This window comes from Theropithecus gelada, chromosome 7b, assembly GCF_003255815.1.
Source record: "Theropithecus gelada isolate Dixy chromosome 7b, Tgel_1.0, whole genome shotgun sequence".
Taxonomy (NCBI): domain Eukaryota; kingdom Metazoa; phylum Chordata; class Mammalia; order Primates; family Cercopithecidae; genus Theropithecus; species Theropithecus gelada.
In genome coordinates this window covers 9,451,133-9,471,369 of record NC_037675.1, presented here as the reverse complement: position 1 = coordinate 9,471,369, position 20,237 = coordinate 9,451,133, and the positions used below count along the sequence as shown (strand labels likewise).

The 20,237-nt window shown below is 48.5% G+C and overlaps 1 protein-coding gene across 4 annotated transcripts in view; it reads left to right on the top strand.

Annotated features, from left to right (window-relative positions):
• AKAP13 (A-kinase anchoring protein 13) overlaps positions 1-13,035 on the top strand; it is a 356,454-nt gene extending 343,419 nt beyond the window's left edge. For all 4 annotated transcript variants that reach the window (XM_025390973.1, XM_025390974.1, XM_025390972.1 and 1 more), the window contains 5 exons: positions 129-173; positions 3,957-4,007; positions 4,755-5,204; positions 7,160-7,493; positions 8,294-13,035. In XM_025390973.1, coding sequence (XP_025246758.1) covers positions 129-173; positions 3,957-4,007; positions 4,755-5,204; positions 7,160-7,493; positions 8,294-8,343 — 930 coding nt within the window. In that variant the 3' untranslated portion in view covers positions 8,344-13,035. The remainder of the gene's footprint in view (positions 1-128; positions 174-3,956; positions 4,008-4,754; positions 5,205-7,159; positions 7,494-8,293) is intronic.
• Positions 13,036-20,237: the final 7,202 nt, after the last annotated feature.

Below are 20,237 nucleotides of genomic sequence, written 5' to 3'. Positions count from 1 at the left end.
CAGTACCTTAGTGAGAGGCTGTGGTAGGAAAGAAAGAAAATGGAAAGCTATAGCCTAACAGAAACACACTGTATGTCATTTTTGCATCAAGATCTTCATTTTTTATATGTATGGTTTTTGTTTCATAGGGTGGAAACGCTAACCTGGTATTTATGCTTAAAAGAAACAGTGAGGTAAGGACATTATGAGCTATTTAAGAAAATATGTGTTTGTTACCATTGTCAAGTTAGGAATATTCTTTGTTCCTTTTTTTTCTTTTTGCTGTTACAAAGAGGCTAACTGCTGGCTATCATCTGTACATGTAAACAATACAGTTGTCAGTTTCCTTGACCTTTCCCCTTTTTTTGGTCCTAGGGGCACCGTCTTGGAATTTTGCCACTTAGAGAATTGCCTGCTAAGATGGCCTTTGATTCTCTGTCCTTAAGGAAGCCTTTTGCTGCTTTTTTTTTTTTTTTTTTTTTTTTTTGAGATGGGGTCTCACTCTCCCTGTATCACCCAGCTCACCGCAACCTCTACCTCCCAGGCTCAGGCAATCCTCCAGAGTAGCTGGGACTATAGGCATGCGTGCCACCATGCCCGGCTAACTTTTGTATTTTTTGTAGAGACAGGGTTTTGCCGTGTTGCCCAGGCTGGTCTCAAACTCCTGGACACAAGCAATCCACCTGCCTCAGCCTCCCAAGGTGCTGGGATGACAGACATGAGCCACCTTACCCAGCACTTCTTGCTTTTAATCAGCTTTCTCTAAGTAGGGCCCGCAAAACCCCCGTGATGGTTTCCTTTGGTCTAAGCACACTGAGTAGAATTCATAGCAGCCTTTTCTATCACAAGCCTGATACCAAGAGCCACAGGTCTGGAACATGGGCATTTAACTTGTAATTTGACACAGTAATTTCTTTTCCTTCAAGTACTCAAGTTACATCATCATCTTTTTGGGGGGCGGGGGAGACGGATCTTGCTCTGTTGTCCAGGCTGGAGTACAATGGTGCAATCTTGGCTCACTGCAACCTCCATCTCCCAGATTCAAGCGATTCCCCTGCCTCGGCCTCCCAAGTAGCTGGGATTACAGGCATACACCACCACACCTGACTAATTTTTTGTATTTTTAGTAGAGACAAGGTTTTGTCATGTTGGCTGGGCTGATCTTGAACTCCTGACCTCAGGCAGTCTGCCCACCTGGGCCTCCCAAAGTGCTGGGATTACAGGCCTGAGCCACCACGCCCAGCCATATCTTCTCTGAGTATTGCTTTAGACTTAATATGTGTCTTATCTGTGAAGCAGCCTTGGTGTCCTTCTGGAAGGATGCCCATCCCGCGTGCACCGACCCCCGACTCGTTGTGACATAATCTTCAGATTACTGCCATCTCCAAAATTAATTCTGAGTATTTGACTTTGTAAGCAGACTAGAAGCAGATACATGATAGTTGCTTTTTAGAGTATACTTCTCAAGCATTTTGATTGTGTTTCTTCTTTTTCTTGTGCTTGCTTTTAACGTACATTAAGTCTCCAAGGAACTTTATTTTGAAATTTTAAGGGGAATCTTTCCATTTTCCACCTAAAATACAGAAGGATATTGTTTTATATTTGTTGCCACAGAAGTCTAAATACAGTGGAGTCCTGAAGGAATCCTTCAGTGTGCTTATCTTTAAATGACAAACTTGAGCTTATGGAAGCTACTTGCTCTCTGGATCTGCTGCTTGAAAATTAGCTCACTGCAGCCTCCGCCTCCCAGGTTCAAGCAATTCTCCTGCCTCGGCCTCCAGAGTAGCTGGGACTACAGGCCCGCACTACCGCACCAGGCTGATTTTTTTGTATTTTTAGTCGAGACGGGGTTTCACCATGTTGCCCAGGCTGGTCTCGAACTCCTGACCTCAGTTTATCTGCCCGCCTCAGCCTCCCAAAGTGCTGGGGTTACAGGCATGAGTCATTGCTCCTGGCCTTGATTTTGCTTTATGGCAAAATTTCCCCCCTATATTTAGTTAGAAGAATCAGGGTAAGAAATAGTAGAAGACCCATTTGTTTTTCAGACATTCCAGTATGGATTAGACACTATAAATGCTTAGCTAGAGTCGGCAGGTTCTTCAGTTACTTCTCTCTGCTTATTAAGGATAAAATAAGGGGGGCCAGTCTTGGTGGCTCACTCCTGTAGTCCTAACACTTTGGGAGACCGAGGCAGGTGGATCACTTGAGGTCAGGAGTTCAAGACTAGCCTGGCTAACATGGTGAAACCCTGTCTCCACTAAAAATACAAAAAATTAGCCAGGCGTGGTGATGGGCGCCTGTAATCCCAGCTACTCAGGAGGCTGAGGCAGGAGAATCACTTGAACCTGGGAGGCGGAGATTGCAGTGGGCCGAGATTGCACCACTGCACTCCTGCCTGGACGAGAGTGAAACTCCGTCTCCGTCTCAAAAAATAAAAATAAAGAAAATAAGGGGTAAAAAATTTTCTCAGAAGAGCTAAGCCTGGTAATTAAGATTTTTGTGTTTTGTTTTTAAATGACTTAAGTATTGTAAGAGGAATACATGTTCATGGTAGATAAGTAACATAAGTTACTTAATAATAAACATCCCACCACTGGAAAATAGCTACTGTTAAATGTTTGGTGTTTATATTTCCAGCCTTCTACATAACATATCCGAGTTGTATATGTATGAATAGTATAAAAAGTTTTACATAATTTGTATCAATACTTCCTAGAGCTTCATATCTTGCTTTTTTTTCCTCTTAATATGCATTAAAAGCATTTCCCCAAGGCATATTTTTACAAAGCATGCTGTTGAACAGCTTCATATTATTGTGTACCATAATTTTCTTAATCCTTCTGATAGTTAACTGTTTTTCTACGTTTTGCTTTTAAAGCAGTGAGCTAAGAACATCTTTGTACATACATTGTTTTTTGCACAGCTCTCTGATTATTTCCCAGATATGCCAAAATGCTATTGAACGAAGGTTTTGCAGTGCTTGGCACTACCCATTAGACATATAAGTGCCCATTTTCATCTTTTACCAACATTGAGTATTATTCTTACTAAGTTTTTGTTCGTTTGATAAGTTTGCGTCATTTATTTTATTTTGCATTTATTTGATTTCAAATAAGGTTGAGTCATTTTTAATATGACATATAAATGCTATTGGCCATTTATATTTCTTCTGCAAATTGCTGGTTTGTGTTCCTGGCCTATTTTTCTACTAGGGTATTTTTTTTGTCATAATGTTCTATGAGAGCCTTTTTTAAATCAAATATTTTTCCATTTGAATTTCTATTAGTCCTTTGCCTTTTAATTTTAATTTTACATTTTTACATAGAAATTTTTGAAAAAATCATGTGGTTTCTTCCATTACTTCTGTGTTTGCAAAGCCTTCCCTGTTTTAAGATTAGAAAACCTTCTAGTTCCTTCCAGCTCTTTTTTTTTTTCCTTTTGAAATAGGATCTCGCTGTCTTGCCCTGGCTGGACATAAATATGGTTTATTTTTCACCTTTGACATTTTCAGATATTTGAACCTTTTTTTTTTTAATGTGAGCTAAGGTCTCAACTCAATTTTTTTCAGAAATATAGCCATTTTCTCAGAACAATTAATTGAATATTCTTTTCTTTCCATTGATTTGAAATGCTACTTACATGCTAAATTGTTATGGGAAGTTTCTGAAATTTCTGTTCTGTTGCACTGATGTGTGCTGTTTTTATTCTAGTCATTTTAAGTATTGGGAGCTTTCTAATACATTTTAACTTGTGCTGATACTCCTCCTACACATAGGTCACTTTGGTCTTCTTTTGTTTTTCTTGGCTGCTGGTGCTCACTTACTTTCTTTGGTGCTTTCAATTTGAAAATATTTCATAAAGATACAAGCATTTAGTTGTATCTTAAAGAAGCCGTCTTATCAGGTAAACATTAGTGTGATGGATTCTGAGATTCATAAAGCCCTGAAACAAATGTTTCCATTTTGTTCCTTTGGCAGCAGGTTGTCCAGAGCATTGTTCATCTCCACGAGCTCCTCAGCACTCTGCAGGTGCGTGCCTTCATCTTCCGTCCCTGCGTTTATTTGTCTAAAGAACAGCAGCTTGGGGCTGTTGTTGACTTGGATCTTTGAGGTTTGTAGGCTGTTTATGGGTAAATGGGGCCCTCAGTCTAGGGAAGACTGGCTCTCGTGGTGAGAAAGTTACAGAATGCTGTGGGTAGAGTATCATCGACCTTCCAGGACTAGAATTAGTGAAGAGCTGGTGTGCTGTAGGCATGGCTTGATAACCATGCTACAAATCACACAGCATGCTAACATGCACTTGGGAGATTATTTCACTTTAGAAAGCCTTAAGTATGATTATAAAAGTTTCTATATCCCATATCTCTGTACATTTGAATAGAGTAGCCTTCCTAATACAGCTTCCGTTTCGGACTTCCCAGGAACATCCTCAAATTCTGCTCACTTCTTTTCTTGAAGATCTGCCCTATCTCATTCCTTTCTCCCACTTCCAACACACACACACACACACACAGTACCCCAGGTAATACCAGTGACCGCAAACAGCATGTGACCAGATTTGACAAAAACCTGTGAGTTCGTGCACCTTTGAGGTTCTTGTGTGATAAATGCCTGCAATTATCCTGGAGCATTTTTATTAGATGGGCTTGCACAATGAGGGGAGAGTTCTAGTCCATCATAGTGCCTGGTGCCCCCTGCTGTGGGGTCAGGAGGGATCCAGAAGTTGGCTGTCATCCTGGCCAGAGTTGCAGGGCTCTCCTCCGTGTGCCTCCTCAGGGTGTGGTGCTGCAGCAGGACAGCTACATTGAGGACCAGAAACTGGTGCTGAGCGAGAGGGCGCTCACTCGCACCTTGTCCCGTCCGAGCTCCCTCATTGAGCAGGAGAAGCAACGCAGCCTGGAGAAGCAGCGCCAGGACCTGGCCAACCTGCAGAAGCAGCAGGCCCAGTACCTCGAGGAGAAGCGCAGGCGTGAGCGCGAGTGGGAAGCTCGTGAGAGGGAGCTGCGGGAACGGGAGGCCCTCCTGGCCCAGCGCGAGGAGAAGGTGCAGCAGGGGCAGCAGGACCTGGAAAAGGAGCGGGAGGAGCTCCAGCAGAAGAAGGGCACATACCAGTGTGACCTGGAGCGACTGCGTGCTGCCCAGAAACAGCTCGAGAGGGAACAGGAGCAGCTGCGCCGGGAGGCAGAGCGGCTCAGCCAGAGGCAGACAGAACGGGACCTGTGTCAGGTAATGGCACTCCCTGCCGAGAGCAACCTAACGATGATATTAAGAACCCCTGTGTACTAAGCATAGTAAGAAAGTGAGCAGAAATATAGAGCCTGTTTTTGGCAAGATGCAGTGGCTCATGCCTGTGATCCCAGCACTTTAGGAGGCTGAGGTGAGAGGGTAGCTTGACCAGCCTGAGCAACAGAGGGAGACTGTCTCTACTTAAAAAAAAAAAAAAAAAAAAAATGTTTTTAAGAATCTTTGTAGCTGGACACAGTGGCTCACGCCTGTAATCCCAGCACCTTGGGAGGCCAAGGCAGGCGGATCTGTTGAGGTCAGGAGTTTGAGACCAGCCTGGTCAACATGGCAAAACCGCATCTCTACTAAAAATACAAAAATTAGCCGGGTGTGGTGGCAGACACCTATAATCGCAGCTACTTGGGAGTCTGAGGCATGAGAATCGGCTTGAACCTGGGAGGTGGGGATTGCAGTGAGCCGAGATCTCGCCACTGCACTCCAGCCTGAGCAACTCTGTCTCAAAAAAAAACAAAAAGAATCTTTGTTTTACCCTGAAAGAGAGGCAGAGGGAGAAAGTCTTTTTCTGCTTTTTGCATCTCTAGGAGACTGAAGAAGAGAATGGAAGTGCTGGGGCATTTTGGCCAGGCAGTAATGGATACTTAGAGTTGGCAACAGCTAGAGGAGCCTCCATGTATCTGAGAAAATGGCCATCAGCCATCCAGGATTTTAGGAGCAACCCCACTGCTCTGTGTCACATTAGAAGTCAGGCATGGCCCTGACCTGAAGGAACTTGTAGCTTAATGGGGAAGCACAGCAAGAATAAAAGATCCCCCAGAACATGTGGTGCCTGTGGTCCTGAGACAGCAGGAAATGGCTGTCAGGCCAGAGTTGCTGGAAGAACCCATGTGGCAGGATGGGTGGGAGGCAGTTACAGAGGGAAACGCCCATCCCAGCAACTAGGGGAGGCGGCCACTCCTCTTGTGAACAGATGATATTCTTGCTTGGGGATGTTGAGACAGCTGCACTCTGCATAGTTCCTGATTTGCCTCTCTACTGCTGATGAAACTTTTCTTTCTCTATAGCTGCTGCTTATATTGGAAAGCTTTTGGTAATTCAGCACACTCACTCCTGAGCTTATTTCAGTGATATTGCTTGGTTATTCCAAAATATGGATGCTTGTGGCAGATGGAGAGCCTGGGTGTACACAGATCTGCCTGTGTTTTGAAATGCATATCATGTTGCTGTTTGTTTGACTGATTGACCTTGGACCATGAAAGAAAATTATACTGACATCTTCCAGAGTAGGGGGCAGTTGTAGCTTTCGGCAGATGTTGCCAAATATATTGGGCAGGGGGGAGCAGCAAATGCTTTGTGTTGCTTTTTATGACATAAGGAGGGATTCCACCCCATCCCAATACAATCATCAGTGCTTTGACAAAGGAGGGTTCCCAGGCAGCTAAGAGAACCCAGATTAGATGATCCTCTTTATCTCTGGTTTAACCTTTGAGTAGGATTCTTGGTGTAAGCTCGGCTTTTCCACTTACCCTCTAACCTGAACAGGTGTCTGTAATCTCTTTGCCCTAAAATACTTCCCTGCATCCCTGTGCAGAGCAGTCTTAAGCAGCTCTCCTTCTTTCTTCAGGAAATGAGAATTCTTTTCTAAATCACCCCATCAAAGGTACTATCGGTTTTTTATGACGCCGGTGTTTGCGTATGTAGTAAAAGTATTAACAGTATTGAAGGCGGTATTTTTAACATGTTTATAGATACTACTTGGGGGAGGGCAGCTAATGAAACCCTTGAGCTCTATGCAATCCATAGAAGTGAGCTCTGTAGAGTTTACAGAGGTGGGTAAGTACCCAGCCAGCACACCCAGTTGAATTCAGCCAGGATTTATTGAGTAGGCATCAGGGACGCTGACAGCCTCCAAGTGAAACCCTTCTCTTGAATATGTACAGGTTTCCCATCCACACAGCAAGCTGATGAGGATCCCATCGTTCTTCCCCAGTCCTGAGGAGCCCCCCTCGCCATCTGCACCTTCGATAGCCAAATCAGGGTCATTGGACTCAGACCTTTCAGTGTCCCCAAAAAGGAACAGCATCTCTCGGACACACAAAGATAAGGGGCCTTTTCACATACTGAGTTCAACCAGCCAGACAAACAAAGGACCAGAAGGGCAGAGCCAGGCCCCTGTGTCCACCTCTGCCTCTACCCGCCTGTTTGGGTTAGCTAAGCCAAAGGAAAAGAAGGAGAAAAAAAAGAAGAACAAAACCAGCCGCTCTCAGCCCGGTGGTGAGTCACGCACACCTGCTCTCCCTGTGGCCATGGTGTCTGTGCATTCTGAGAGAGGGTAGAGTTTAGTGGCATGGGGCAGGGTTGAAAAGGGTACAGTTCAGATGCTCAGAAGCCAAACCGCTATCCTTCTCACCAGCTCCACTTACTAAGAGCGCTCATGCAACAAACATTAAGAACCCACTGTGTGTGGCACATGTGCAAAAGCAGAAAGCACAGGTTTCATTTTCAAGGCATTATCCAATTGAGGAACTGCAGCTCACCTCTCAGTGAAGTAATTCAAGTCCTCCTTGCCTTTCTGGGCCTAGAGAACTCATTGCTAACAGCTAGCATTTGGTGATTTAACTCTCAAATGGCTGTATGAAGTTGGCACTGCTAACCCCAAAGGAAGTGAGGAAACTGAAGCTCACGGAGGCTAACTAATGTGCCAGCGGCCACAGAGCCCGCGGTTGAATTCTACTAAATGCCTTCCCGTTCATGTGCCACTTTTCCCCCTGAATCCTTCTCTTTAGGATTGATCTCTCCTTTCTGTGGGGCAGGTTAAAGAAAAATGTACATTTTCCAGGCCTCTTCATAAATTCTAGTGCTTATTAAAAGTTAAAGGGAGCATTAGACAGTGAAGGATATCACCAAGAACCTTATTAACCAAATTTGTTCAGAAACCCCAGTGTGCAGAGAGTCAATTGCCCATAAGCCCCCGTCACCTATTTGCATTACAGAAGACTTTGGTTTGGGGAGGAAGTTCAATGAAAGGAACAGTTTTTCTGAATTTTTTTCATTCTTGGTTTTCACATTTTCAGATGGTCCCACATCGGAAGTATCAGCAGAGGGTGAAGAGATCTTCTGCTGACCCTCCTCCTCTCTGCTGAGGCAGCTGCCTCCTGATCCTGGCCAGCCCACCTCTCCTGCTGTCCCCACGTGCACAAGTCTCTTACACTGGACACCCACTGCTCCTCAGCGTCCAGTCCTCCTGGGCGGCCCCAGGTCCTGGACAAGAAGGAACAGATGATCTTGAGTATCAGGGTGGGGAAGGAGGCCCAGACTCTGCTTCGGCCATGATTTGTGACTGCCCAGGACTCTCAGGTTGGGCTGGCCCTACTCAGGATTACACTGAAAGTAGTGGCCTCGTAAGTACAGGTGATGGTTTTGGACATGTCAGGAATTCCTAAAGGCTGAAAGAGTGTATCCAAGTAAGGTCTGAACCTCTGACTGCCTTTTATTTGGGGGAACACGAAACCAAACAGAAGATGTTTTGGACTTGATCTGTGTCCATACATGGGGACCTGTCTGCATATATACATGGGGAATGTACCAGTCTGTACCAGATGTCTGGTCACCTTAGCTCAGCACAGGGGCAGTGCCTGGATGGACCCAGAGCTCCTGCATATCAGCACTTCACCCAGTAATCCTCAGAGACTGGTTTCCCTCTAAACCCATCCCGTGCACGTATCACCCATGTTTTGCATGTATTTCTCATTTCATTTTAGGGATGACAAACATTTGTGAAACCAGTGAGAGAAGGCTTGATGTGTATAAAAGACGTGATCTGCACCACCTCGATCTCGGTGTTTCAGGCACTAAAGCAACAAAACAACCCATAGTATCTCATTTTGTCATCAGATCCAGAAGGAATACCCTGGTTTTCCGGGATGTTTACCCACATGTTTTGGGCACGGATAAAGTGAAGAGGCCCACTCACCAGTATCCCTGCAGGGTGACACTTTTTGGTTGTTACTGACCACTCAGAAGTGGCTACGGCCTCCTGGCTGTGTTCCTGAGCCCCTGTCGTGCCTCTCCCAGACAGCAGCTGCCTGGCCCTTGCGGGTGAGGGCATGCCCTATGGGCACACCACCACCAGGGGCCAGGCAGAAGCTGTGTTCTGAAGCTAGGAGAGCTGGCTGAGAGGTGGGTTCAGGCGAAGGGTGAAGCCGTGTGTGGCGGTTCCTGCCAGTGCGGGTCTGGAGAGGAGCTGGCCCAGAGGGCGTGGTTGTGAAAGCGCCCTTCTTGTGTTAGGAGGCCTTGGCAAAATTGGATTTCTTCAAAAATGTATCTGAAGGTGTGTTGTTGAATTGTGCTCTGCCCCTGAAACAGGGCACAGATGCTGCCTGCTGCTCGGCTTTGCTTCTGCTTTTCCCGCCGTGTTTTCATCTGTGTTCACTTGAGGCTTTCCCCAGCTGGTGTGTGCAGGACAGTTCATGGTAATGTTGCCCTCTGAGGCCCCGTACACCAGAAGGGAGGCCCTGGAAAATTTTGTGCTTCCGACGTGGCCTTCAGTTCTTGCTTTTTTGCCCCTCAGAAGCAAGGGGCTTTGAGCACACTTAAAAAAAGAAAAATCTGTAACTTGGTGCTTATTGATGAATTGCAAGCTGGCCTTGCAGATGGAGATATTTATCTTTCAGTTTATTTGAAAGAGGTCTGGTTTAAAATTTGTAGCCTAGATTTGTTTTATTTATTGTGTGTGTGTGTGTGTGTGTGTGTGTGTTTGTGTTTTTCTTTTTTAAGGGTGAGCCAGGACTAGCCCAACAGTCTAAACTATCCAGTCAATATTGAGTGAAGTGGCAGCCAGCACCACTCACTTTGTGTCTTTTGAAGTGCCTTGAAGGCCCAGATGAAATTTTAAAGGGAGGGGTCCATGTCCTTCCGTCCCCCACCCCGCCTCATTCTTTAATCAAAGGATATCTTCTCCCTTGTTTGAGAATGAAGAAACTCACCACCTCTGAGCTACCTTTGCTTTTTTCTGTCATGGAGAATACCCAGCCTTCAGAAACAGACTTTAAGGCCAAAACCTGCTGATTTTTCTATTGAAAATATCATGTACCCTTGCAAAGACCCTAAACAAAAAGTTAAGTTGCTTTCTTCCACCAGTCCATACAACTCCAAGTTACAGCTGAATCATCGTGACTTTCCTGAGATCTACCCCGGGGCTTGGCTATCTGTTCTGGTCACTAGCTCCAAGTTCCCCTACTGGGATTCGCAGGAGGGCAGTACTGAACCTGCATTCTTCTCTTTGTAAATGTAGGCTGGGTGCCCCTGTTGTCTGGGTTTGGAACGATAAGAGGTTGGTGCTGATTGGATTTACTCGCGTACGTGCTCTTCACAAAAACACCATGGATGCTGAAGTTAGAGCATGTTGCCACAGAGGTTGACATCAATGTTAGAGTGTCTCTTGCCCCCCTAGCTGTGATGTTTCACCTGCTTTGGTTGTTTTGGTGGTCTTTTTTAAAAATGGAGATTTCACATCTGCCCAGACCTCCCTCACTCAAAACGATTTCGGCAGGTTCTGGTTGGACAAGTTTAAAATCAGAAGGTAGTGCCCAGAATTCCCCCAAGCCACCCAACTTCATCCAGGAATACAGTCTGCAGTGCCGAAAGGGAACCACTTACCAAGACCTGTGCTTACATACCTTCGTCATCTCTCTTCCCCCTTGGAGTTGTCCTCAAGGGGATTTGTTCCTGTCCTGGGGGTTTACCTGGGATGGTGGCTGCCTGTGCTTTTGCACATGGCCTTGACAGTGTTCTAGTTGCTGGATCTAATGGCCTGTCTTGGTTTCTCTCACATGAGAAGGGGTTGTTTTCTGGGGTGACTCAGACTGAATTCCCCATACTGTTTCCACACCAGGATGCCATGTTCTCCATCAAGCTGAAGAACTCAGGTGCCTGAAATTGTGCTTAAGTTTTGGGGGAAAGATGGAGTTCCTATCCAGAGCCCCCAGATTTTCAGAATCGAGTGAGCTTTCTGGAAGGAGACTGCATCTTCTCTCAATTCCAGTCATCTCAGTCGTCATTCCAGTTGGGTGACATGTGCACTTTAAATGCTGTCAGGTTGGCTTCATTTTCAAGACAATCAAATGTATTGACTGTTTTCTTTTTAGAAAATGGAGAGGGTTAAAAACGTGCAAACTGCCACTTTCAGCCTTTGCCAGTACTCCCTCTACCCCCGTGAGAGCTATCTGGGGGAAAGAATCCTTACCAAGGTTTTTTTGGAAAGGTACGAATCTTACCTTTTTCCCCTTCTGTGTCTCAGGGTAATACTCTATTCAGAGTCACCCCTTTGCTCATTTTCTCCCATATTTGTTACCTTCCTGAGGCCTCAGTATTAGTCATGAGCACAAAGTTTGGAGACCCTTGGCGTTGTTTCTTGATGTGGGAAGGGAGGTGTTAGTGTGTGCAAGGGTTGAACTAGATAGACCCTGCCTTAGTAGAGGGTGGGACTATAACCTTAGAGGCCAGAACTTGATCCAGAAGTTGCTGTCCACAGAAGTGCTTTCTAGTTCATCATTTTTGTCTCTAGGGCTCTTTTTCTGTAGCCAGGTCTTTCTTCCCAGGGATTTTGGTATTTGCATTGGAGTTGGGGTTTACTCTAATGATGGGTGCCCCAACTGTGCCCAGAGGACAGCCAGGCCCTGGGAGGGGGTTTAGAAAGACAGTCCTGGTGACTGGGCTTCAGTGGTCACAAAGAGGGTGGCTGTGAGGTGACCCCAGACACTTCAGAACGATGTGCACCCTCTGCGTTTGGATGTCCTTGGAATGTGGGAGCCTAGAAATAACCCTGTGGATGAAATGGGGGCGGCGGCTGCTGGAGATCTGTGTGCCTTGCCTTCCTTCAACAGGACCAACTAGGTGTGCAGCCACCTACGGATATGTCCCAGCCAGCCCCGTCGCTCTCGTCCATCCTCAGAGACAAAGAAGAGGGCAGGGAGTTTGGGCTTGGTTTTGAACTTGCCTTTCAATGTAGCAAAGCATTCCTAGTTAACCAGAGCCTTGGAATCTACTACCTGCTGGCCAGGCTTTAAAATGAAAAGTGTTTCAATGCTGCCATAAAAGGGGGGCAGTGGGAAGGAAGGGAAAATAAAGGCATCTTTCCAAGTACTCATCTAATTTAATTGTCAAAAGATTGATAGGCCATGAATTCTCTATCTCACTAAGGGTTAAAGGCGGGCGACCCCCCACTGACTGTCCCCTGCCACCGAAGTAGGTGACCTGCCCTACAAGCAGGTGGGACCGCCTGTGCTGCGCTCCAGGGGGGCTTCTGCAGGAAGCACTCACCCCCACCTTCCCTGGCCTGAGCTTTTCCCCTGCCTTTCTTCACCACCTGAGGGCATGGGCAGTCCCCGAGCCCTGGCCATGGGGCGTGCCTGGTGAGTTTGCCTGCGGTTCAGGCTTAGCCTGTGGTCACCTGTGTGCTGCTGCCTGCGTGAGGTGCGCAGGGGAGGCGCAGGGATCCGCAGGAGGGTGGTTGGGATACACCGGATACCTCTGCTCTCATTGCTCGTTTCCAGATGTTCTATGGACATTTCTGTGCTAAATCATATTAAATAAAACAGACGGGTTAAAACCCAGATGCTGTATATTAATTTGTAATTATGTATAAAGTGAAGCAGTTTTAAACTGTAAAGATTTTTTTCAGTGTGTTTTCTGGAATTTTGCCACAACATACTGGCTTTGTATTTTATTTAGCTTTCTTTCTAGTTACCAGCTTCAGACCCTTGTAAAGTCCCCCTCAGCCCTTTCAAAAAAAAAAATAATAAATTGCCTGTGAAGTCTTGGTTGGTGCTGTGATTTATTCCTGTTCCTGGTTCCTGTAGAAGGGATACTCCCCATTCACCCGCAGAGCTCTTGAGGAGAGGCTTCTCCCAATGCGAAGGTTAATTTCCATAGTTTCAGGAGCCAGATTCTGCACCGAGCAGCTGCTGCTGGGGACGGCGTTGTCTCTCTCTCTCTCTCTCTCTCTCTCTCTCTCTCTCTCTCTCTCGGAGCGGAACCCAAACCCAGAGAGCGACGGATCAGCCCTAAAGTCAGAGTTTATGCCAAGAGCCCAAACTTTGTATTTCCAGATAAATCAGTACAGTGAACAGGAACTTTGCTATGGAGCCTGCGACTTCCCTTAATGTTCGTTTCTCTTACTTCACTAACATTCTCCACCCCATCCCACCCCCAAACTAGAGCAACTGCCAGAAACTAATTCAAGAAGAAAGATCGTGTCTACTTGTAGCTCCCGGGTGAAATCACCGGGTCTGACCCCGGAATGCCGGGTCTGCCCTGGAGACACACAGGGCTCTAGCTGTCACTGGCTCCACCAGCACAGCCTGTGCCTGCCTTTTTTAGATTACTGGCTTCCTACTCTTCGAGTCTGCGCTCGAGTCTGCGCTTTCTAGACCTATAGGAAGGCCCTTAAATCCAGCTGGGCCTTGGAGAACTGTGCCACTCACAGTAATGCAGAGAACCTGGGCAAAGCTGCCTGGAGTCCCCGCTCTGCCACTTCCCAGCTCCCTGGCCCTCCCTGACCCAGTCACCAGAAAGAAAGTCCTGGCCAGGCGCGGTGGCTCGCCTCACTTTGGGAGGCCAAGGCGGATAGATCACTTGAGCTCAGGGGTTCAAGACCAGCCTGGTCAACATGGTGAAACCCCATCTCTACTAAAAATACAAAAATTAGCCAGGCGTGGTGGCACATACCTGTAATCCCAGCTACTCGGGAGGCTGAGGCAGAATTGCTTGAGCCTGGAAGGCAGAGTTTGCAGTGAGCCGAGATCGTGCCATTGCACTCCAGCCTGGCCAACAGAGTAAGACTCTGTCTCAAAAAAAAAAAAAATTAGCTGGGCAGGGTGGCATGCACCTGTAGTCCCAGCTACTTGGGAGGCTGAGGCAGGAGAATCGCTTGAACCCGGGAGGTGGAGGTTGCAGTGAGCCAAGATGGCGCCACTGCACTCCAGCCTGGCGACAGTGAGACTCCTCAAAAAAAAAAAGAAAAAAACACAAAAGTCCTGCCCAGCTGCCAAGTGTCTTTCATTTTACCACAAACTTGGAAGTGCACGTGTTTCTTCACAGAGTCTTGTAGCCCTGGTGATAGCTGCCTCCCCGCAAGCCAGTAAACACTGGTCTTTTCTCTCTCGCTCGCTACTCTTGGCTGTCACTGCTGCCCCGGCGGTCTCCTCCCCCACAGCAGCCATCCCGGCCTGGGTCCGTGGTGGCCCTCATCCACCCAGACACCCTCAGCAGGGCAAGAGGAGTGGTTCCCATGGCCTGCCTCCCTCCGCTTTCCACCGCAATTGGTTCTGAGCCAGGGACAGGCTGTCTGGGAGGCAAGAAGAGCGAGAAGGTTCCATTCTTCTCTTCCAGAACAGCAGAGACACAAAGCGCAGAGGGCCCCAAGAACACTAGACAGCCACTCAATAGGGACGGAAGCCTCTGCCGCAGCACAGACCTGGCCGCCAAGTGGCTCCTACCAAAGTGGCTATTTTCTGTTTGAAGGTTCCTCGTCCCCAGGGAAAGCCCGAGGCCTAGGGGTGGCCGCCTGTGAACTAGCAGGAGATGCTGGAGGCAGCCACGGCCTGCCGGAAAAGAAGTGGGAGTTGCTGATGCTGCAAGACAGAGATCTAAATCGGAAGTGTGGGGAGGACATTAGGAGGCCCCAAAAAGCAAAGGCCAGGGAGGAGCTTGGGAGGAGAGGAGGCATGCAGCGTGCAAGCCTTGCGATTTCCTTGGAAGCAGCCACAGAAGCAGAGGGCAGGCGAGCTGAGCTGCAGATTGTTACACCTCAGACCTGGAACTCCCTGAACTCCCTTCCCTGCCTGGGAGTGACAGCCCCCTCATCCAGCCTCTACACAGCAAGAAGTGCCTCCCCAAGCCCCCCACCTCCCCGTTCCCACCACAGTTCCTGTTCTTTGGAGTCTTAGGCGACTCCTTTGTCCTTAAAATTTGACTCTATTTCTTCAGGGGCACAGTGGCAGGTCACCCAGAGGGTCCTGGAGCAGTCCAGTTCCAGCACCGTCCTGCCACCTCTGTGAGTGTCCCCCCGGGCCAGAGAGGAGTCGCAAGTGGGAGGAAGTGGTGCGTGCCCTAAATGGGGAGGATGTGGCCCCAGCAGCCTACTCCCTCCCCCCCAGTTTGGGGCCCTCCGTCGCTGCCTCCCCGCCCCTGCTCCCTCCACCATCCCCAGCTGCCTTTGGTATCCAAGTGACAGCTTTGGCCCCTCCCACCACCGCTCAAGCCTCCTCCTTTCATATGGTAATGGCCTGCTCTACACAGCCCTAGCCCCACAGATGTGTAGGCTACCCCTCTCTCCCCATGCCTTTGGGAAACTTTCCTTCTTCCTGGGGAACAGAATCCGGACCCCGCCGGGGATAAGGACCCCGGAGGCCTCAGTGGGAGAGTTGTGGGGAGGGGGTCATAACGTGGCTCCTTGGAATGGACCAGCTGGAAGCCAGCCTGCTTTTCTCTCCCTTCCTCCCGGGTCACCGCTTCCCTTTAAGCTGTCCCTGGACTTCTCACCCCACCCCCAGCTTCAGAGTTTGAGGTGGCGGTTGCCTGGACAACCTCGGTTCTTCTCTGTGGTCCAAAGGAGAGGGCTGCTGGGCCAGTGAAGCAGAGCTGCCTGCCCTGAGGAGCCTGGGAGAGGGCCATGCTGGGGTCCCCTCTGTCGGGGAGGGCTGTGGACAGGGGTTGAGGGGGCCACTCAGAGGCACCAGGATGGACACAGACTCCAGGCCTGCCGCTCATAGCCGAGTGGCCAAGCTATTAAACCTCTGTCTCCATTTCCTCTTTCAGAAGGGACTGCAGAGTCTGCAGGTGGCGCGCACATTCATCATGATGCTGAAGAGATGAGCGAAGTGCTTGGTCTGGGGCCCAGCACACTCATCTGGAAGCATGTCAGGGGAGTCGTGGGACAGCTGCCATGACAGTGGCCCTGGATTCATGAAGAGTCTGAAGAGAGCTCTCCGGTGGGCAGACTCAGTCTTCTCCATCTTCCTGGGCAGCGCACAGCCACACACACACAGATGCAATCTGCCTCAGAGCAGCCACCTCCACCTCCCTTAGCTTAGCTCAGGTTAACTGTCACTTCCTCTAGGAAGCCCTCCCTGACAGCCAGGTCAAACCTCTCCCCACCTTCCCGTCTGCTCCCTTACCCACAGGCCTGCCCCTTACACAGAGATACCTGGATCTCCCCAGCTCACTCCAGGCAGCGCAGTGCTGAGCCCTCCTTTGCCTGCTGCCCTGAAAGTGGGCTGAAGGCCTCCTCACCCACACTTTCATTCCAGAGCTGGGTCCTGGGAGTCAGGGATGGCCAGGGCTATCCCAGGAGCCTGGGGGGACACCACTGTGCCGCCAGCAGGGCCGAGTCTGGAGGGTGGATATTGTTCCAGTGGTCTCAGAATGCTTGCCCCTGCTGGGGGCCTCCAGCTGGACTGCCCAGAGGCTTGCAGGACAGCTCAGTCCCAGCCAAAGGCAGCTGAGCCCCACCCCAACCAGGGGCTTTTAGCTGAAAGTGGGCCAGGCTGCTGGGACCCTGTCTAGGACCAGGGAGCCCAGGGGCTCTCACCCTCTCCCACTGGGATGAGAGTCGCTCAGGGAAGGCAGGCTGAAGAGTCAACCTGCTAGGTCTGCAAACAGATGAAGTTCACATGCTGGGCCCCCACGCCTGTGTGTCCTGAGGCAACAGGCTTAACCTCTCTGCACTACAGTTTATTTATAAAATGGGATGACACCTACCCCATACAGTTATTGTAAGAAAATATACACCCTTTCGTCCTGCTTGGCAGGAAGGGAATGACAACATGGAGGCTGAACTTGATTAATGTCCTCACGGTTCCCAACAGCAGGCCTGCCAGGTGTGAGCACTTCCTGTGATTTGGAGGATTCCACGTGGTTTCAGACTCATCTGCGTCTAAGAAAGTTTTTCAATATTTTGACTTCTTGGAATTAGTTCTCTCGGGCCTCAGAGCTCGATAGAGGGGGGCACTCACTGGGAAAGCCACAGGAGTCTCCTACCCAGCACGTGACGTCCTGAAGGGGGATCGGATCAAGTCTCCCCATTGGCGGGTGATCACAGGGCTCATGGAGCTCAGCAATTGGCCCAGCCAGAGCCAGGCACAAACCCACATCTCTGACAGCAGACCTGGGATTTCCCCCTTAGACCAGTGTTTTCCAAAGGGCCTGGGTCTCCTGCTTTAGAATGATCTGGACTGCTGGTTAAAATGCATATCCCTGGGCCCAGCCCCAGATGTAATGAATCAGACTATCCAAAGCTGAAGCCAAAGAATTTGCATTCCTTTTTTTTTTTTTTTTTTTTTTTGAGATGGAGTCTTGCTCTGTTGCCCAGGCTGGAATGCAATGGCTCAATCTCAGTTCACTGCAACCTCTGCCTCCCGGGTTCAAGCGCTTATCCAGCCTCAGTCTCCTGAGTAGCTGGGATTACAGGTACATGCATCACGCATGGCTAATTTTGTATTTCTAGTAGAGATGGGGTTTTGCCATGTTGGTCAGGCTGGTCTCAAACTCCTGACCTCAAGCGATGTGCCCACCTCGGCCTCCCAAAGTGCTGGGATTACAGACATGAGCGCCTGGCCGACTGTACTCTTTCAATGCGTGGATTGTATGGTATGTGAATTATGTCTTGATAAAACTGTTATTCATATTAACAAGGGGCATAAGGAAGCTTTCATGGGTGATAGATGTCACTACGATGATTGTGATGAAAGTTTCATGGGTATAGACATATGTCACAATCTACAAAACTGTATAGTTTATGTGTAGTTTATTTGTACATCAATTATAATTCAGTAAGGCTGTTTCTAAAAATCACCTACAGTGAACATCTAGAAATAAGCACAATTCACACGGTGGTCCACCCTCCCGGTCTCTTTTCTATAAACACACATAGTTTATTTTATATAATGGGTCGTCCTGCCTTTTTCCACTTTATGTCGTAAGCATCTTTCCAAGTCACTAACTCTCTATGGTGGATGGTCACATAGCATTTTCTGTGCAATAATGTCATTAGTTTATTTCCATGCACGGGTATTTGAAATGAGACAACTGAAGTGTTTCAGGTTACAGGGTCACCCCCTTCCTGTCCCTACCTTAAACTCCCAACCCCATCGCTGCACCTGGCCTGGCGTCCTCTGGAAGGAACCTCAGATTTGGAGCCTCTGCCAGGGCAGGGAGCCTGTCGGAACCAGCCCAGGGCCAGCCGGCTCATTCCTGGAATTCCTGCCTCCTCTTACTGCCCTGGGTTGGCCCTAGGTGCTGAGTGGGCCTCAGGCCAACTATGGGCATGGGCTCGATGCTGCTGCTTCCTCCTCCACATCAAGGCATCAGCCATACCTCATCCCAAAAGGCAGAGAGGAAGTCCAGCTAAGTCCCACGCCCAGCTCTGTGCTGGCTTCTGAAGGGAAGACACGGTCACTGATCCGCACTTTTGGTTCATGTGTCCTCCTAAAACAAATGTGAACCACCATGTACCTTTCACATGGTTTTATGTCTAGCTCTCAAATGGTATCACAAGTGTAACTGTTACCAAGTACATAATTTGGGACATTATTTTCATGCTTCAAATATATTTAGGGCTAAAGGCTTAAGTTGTTCAACTTATAGAAAATGCCCACCATGTGACCTCATTCGCAAAGCCAGTACTTCTTGGCAAATTGATTGGCCAATTCAGAATTCAATTTCCATTAAAAGTTTGATTGCTTTTAAATTAAAATTAAAATGTTATTTAGTTGACAACTAAAAATGTTATTTAGTGACAACTATCTCACTTCTGAATTATGACTTAAGTTAATAATAGGGAGGGAGGGAGGTAGGATGAATGAGTAGATGGATGGATGGATGGATGGATGGATGGATGGATGGACGGGTGGATAGGTGGATGGGTGGATGAATGAATGAATGGTGGGTAGGCTGATGAGTGGGTGCGTGGGCAGGTGGATGGGTGAACGCATGGGTGGGTAGATGGGTGGATGCATGTGTGGATGGACAGGCAGGTGAGCAGATGGACACACAAAGATATGGAACCTTGCCATGTGCTTGTCAATTGAATTCCAAAAGGCACTGCCCTGTTTAACAACCATATGCTTTGCCATCCACTTTTCCCTCATGCTGCTCAACCTTAACACATCCATTTGGTGCCCCAGATGTTTTTACACCCTGAGCAATGCACCATAATGAGTTTCAGGAGGGACAAGAGATAACTTCCTTTTGTGAAATGAAAGAAGGGTGATTGAGGAAGAAAGGTGGGAAAGGAGGAACAGGCACGGGCAGAGGCACGGTTCTGGGAAAGCGCATCCCTAGATCCCAGAGGAGTTCCTCAGGACTCGCCCAGCCCATCACAAAGCTCCTCTCTGCGGTGGGAGCCCTGTGTGCCAGGCCACTTCCCCCCAAGGAAGGTGGGGCCCTGGTGTCTTCCTGCTCTTTCTCCATCACCACAAGCATTTGAAGCCCTGGCTTTTACCTGGCAAGAGAGAGAAACACCTCCTCACCCGCTAGCCCTGACTCCAGCTAGACAAGCCTGGACAAACCCAGCTCATGCCCAGTGACATTCTAGGTCGCCTGGGGAAGATCTGCCAAGCCACGGCCTAACCCTTGGGGCTCAGCATGCACTGAGCAAAGCGCCCAATCCGTGCAGTCTTCTTTCAGTCATCACACTGAGGCTTGGACCTAGGGGTGACTGTCCCCACCAGCAACACAGCAAATCAGTCTTCCTGGAGGCGGTCAGCCTCCCGAAAAGTCTGAAAATCAGGAAGTCACAGAAGGTTTTGTAAGACTCTGCATGCTTTCCAAGCAGAGGTTGAGGTCCTTTGAACCCTGTGATGGCAGTAACCGTGTCTCTGGGGTGGCTCCTACAATTTCAAGCCACGGAAGGAGGACAAAGCACTCCTGCCAACAGGAGGGACGACACGCCTCTGTGAGGAACCTCCTGGTGGGCTCTGGGCTTCCTGGCAGCCACAGCTAAAACGGAAATTTTTTGTT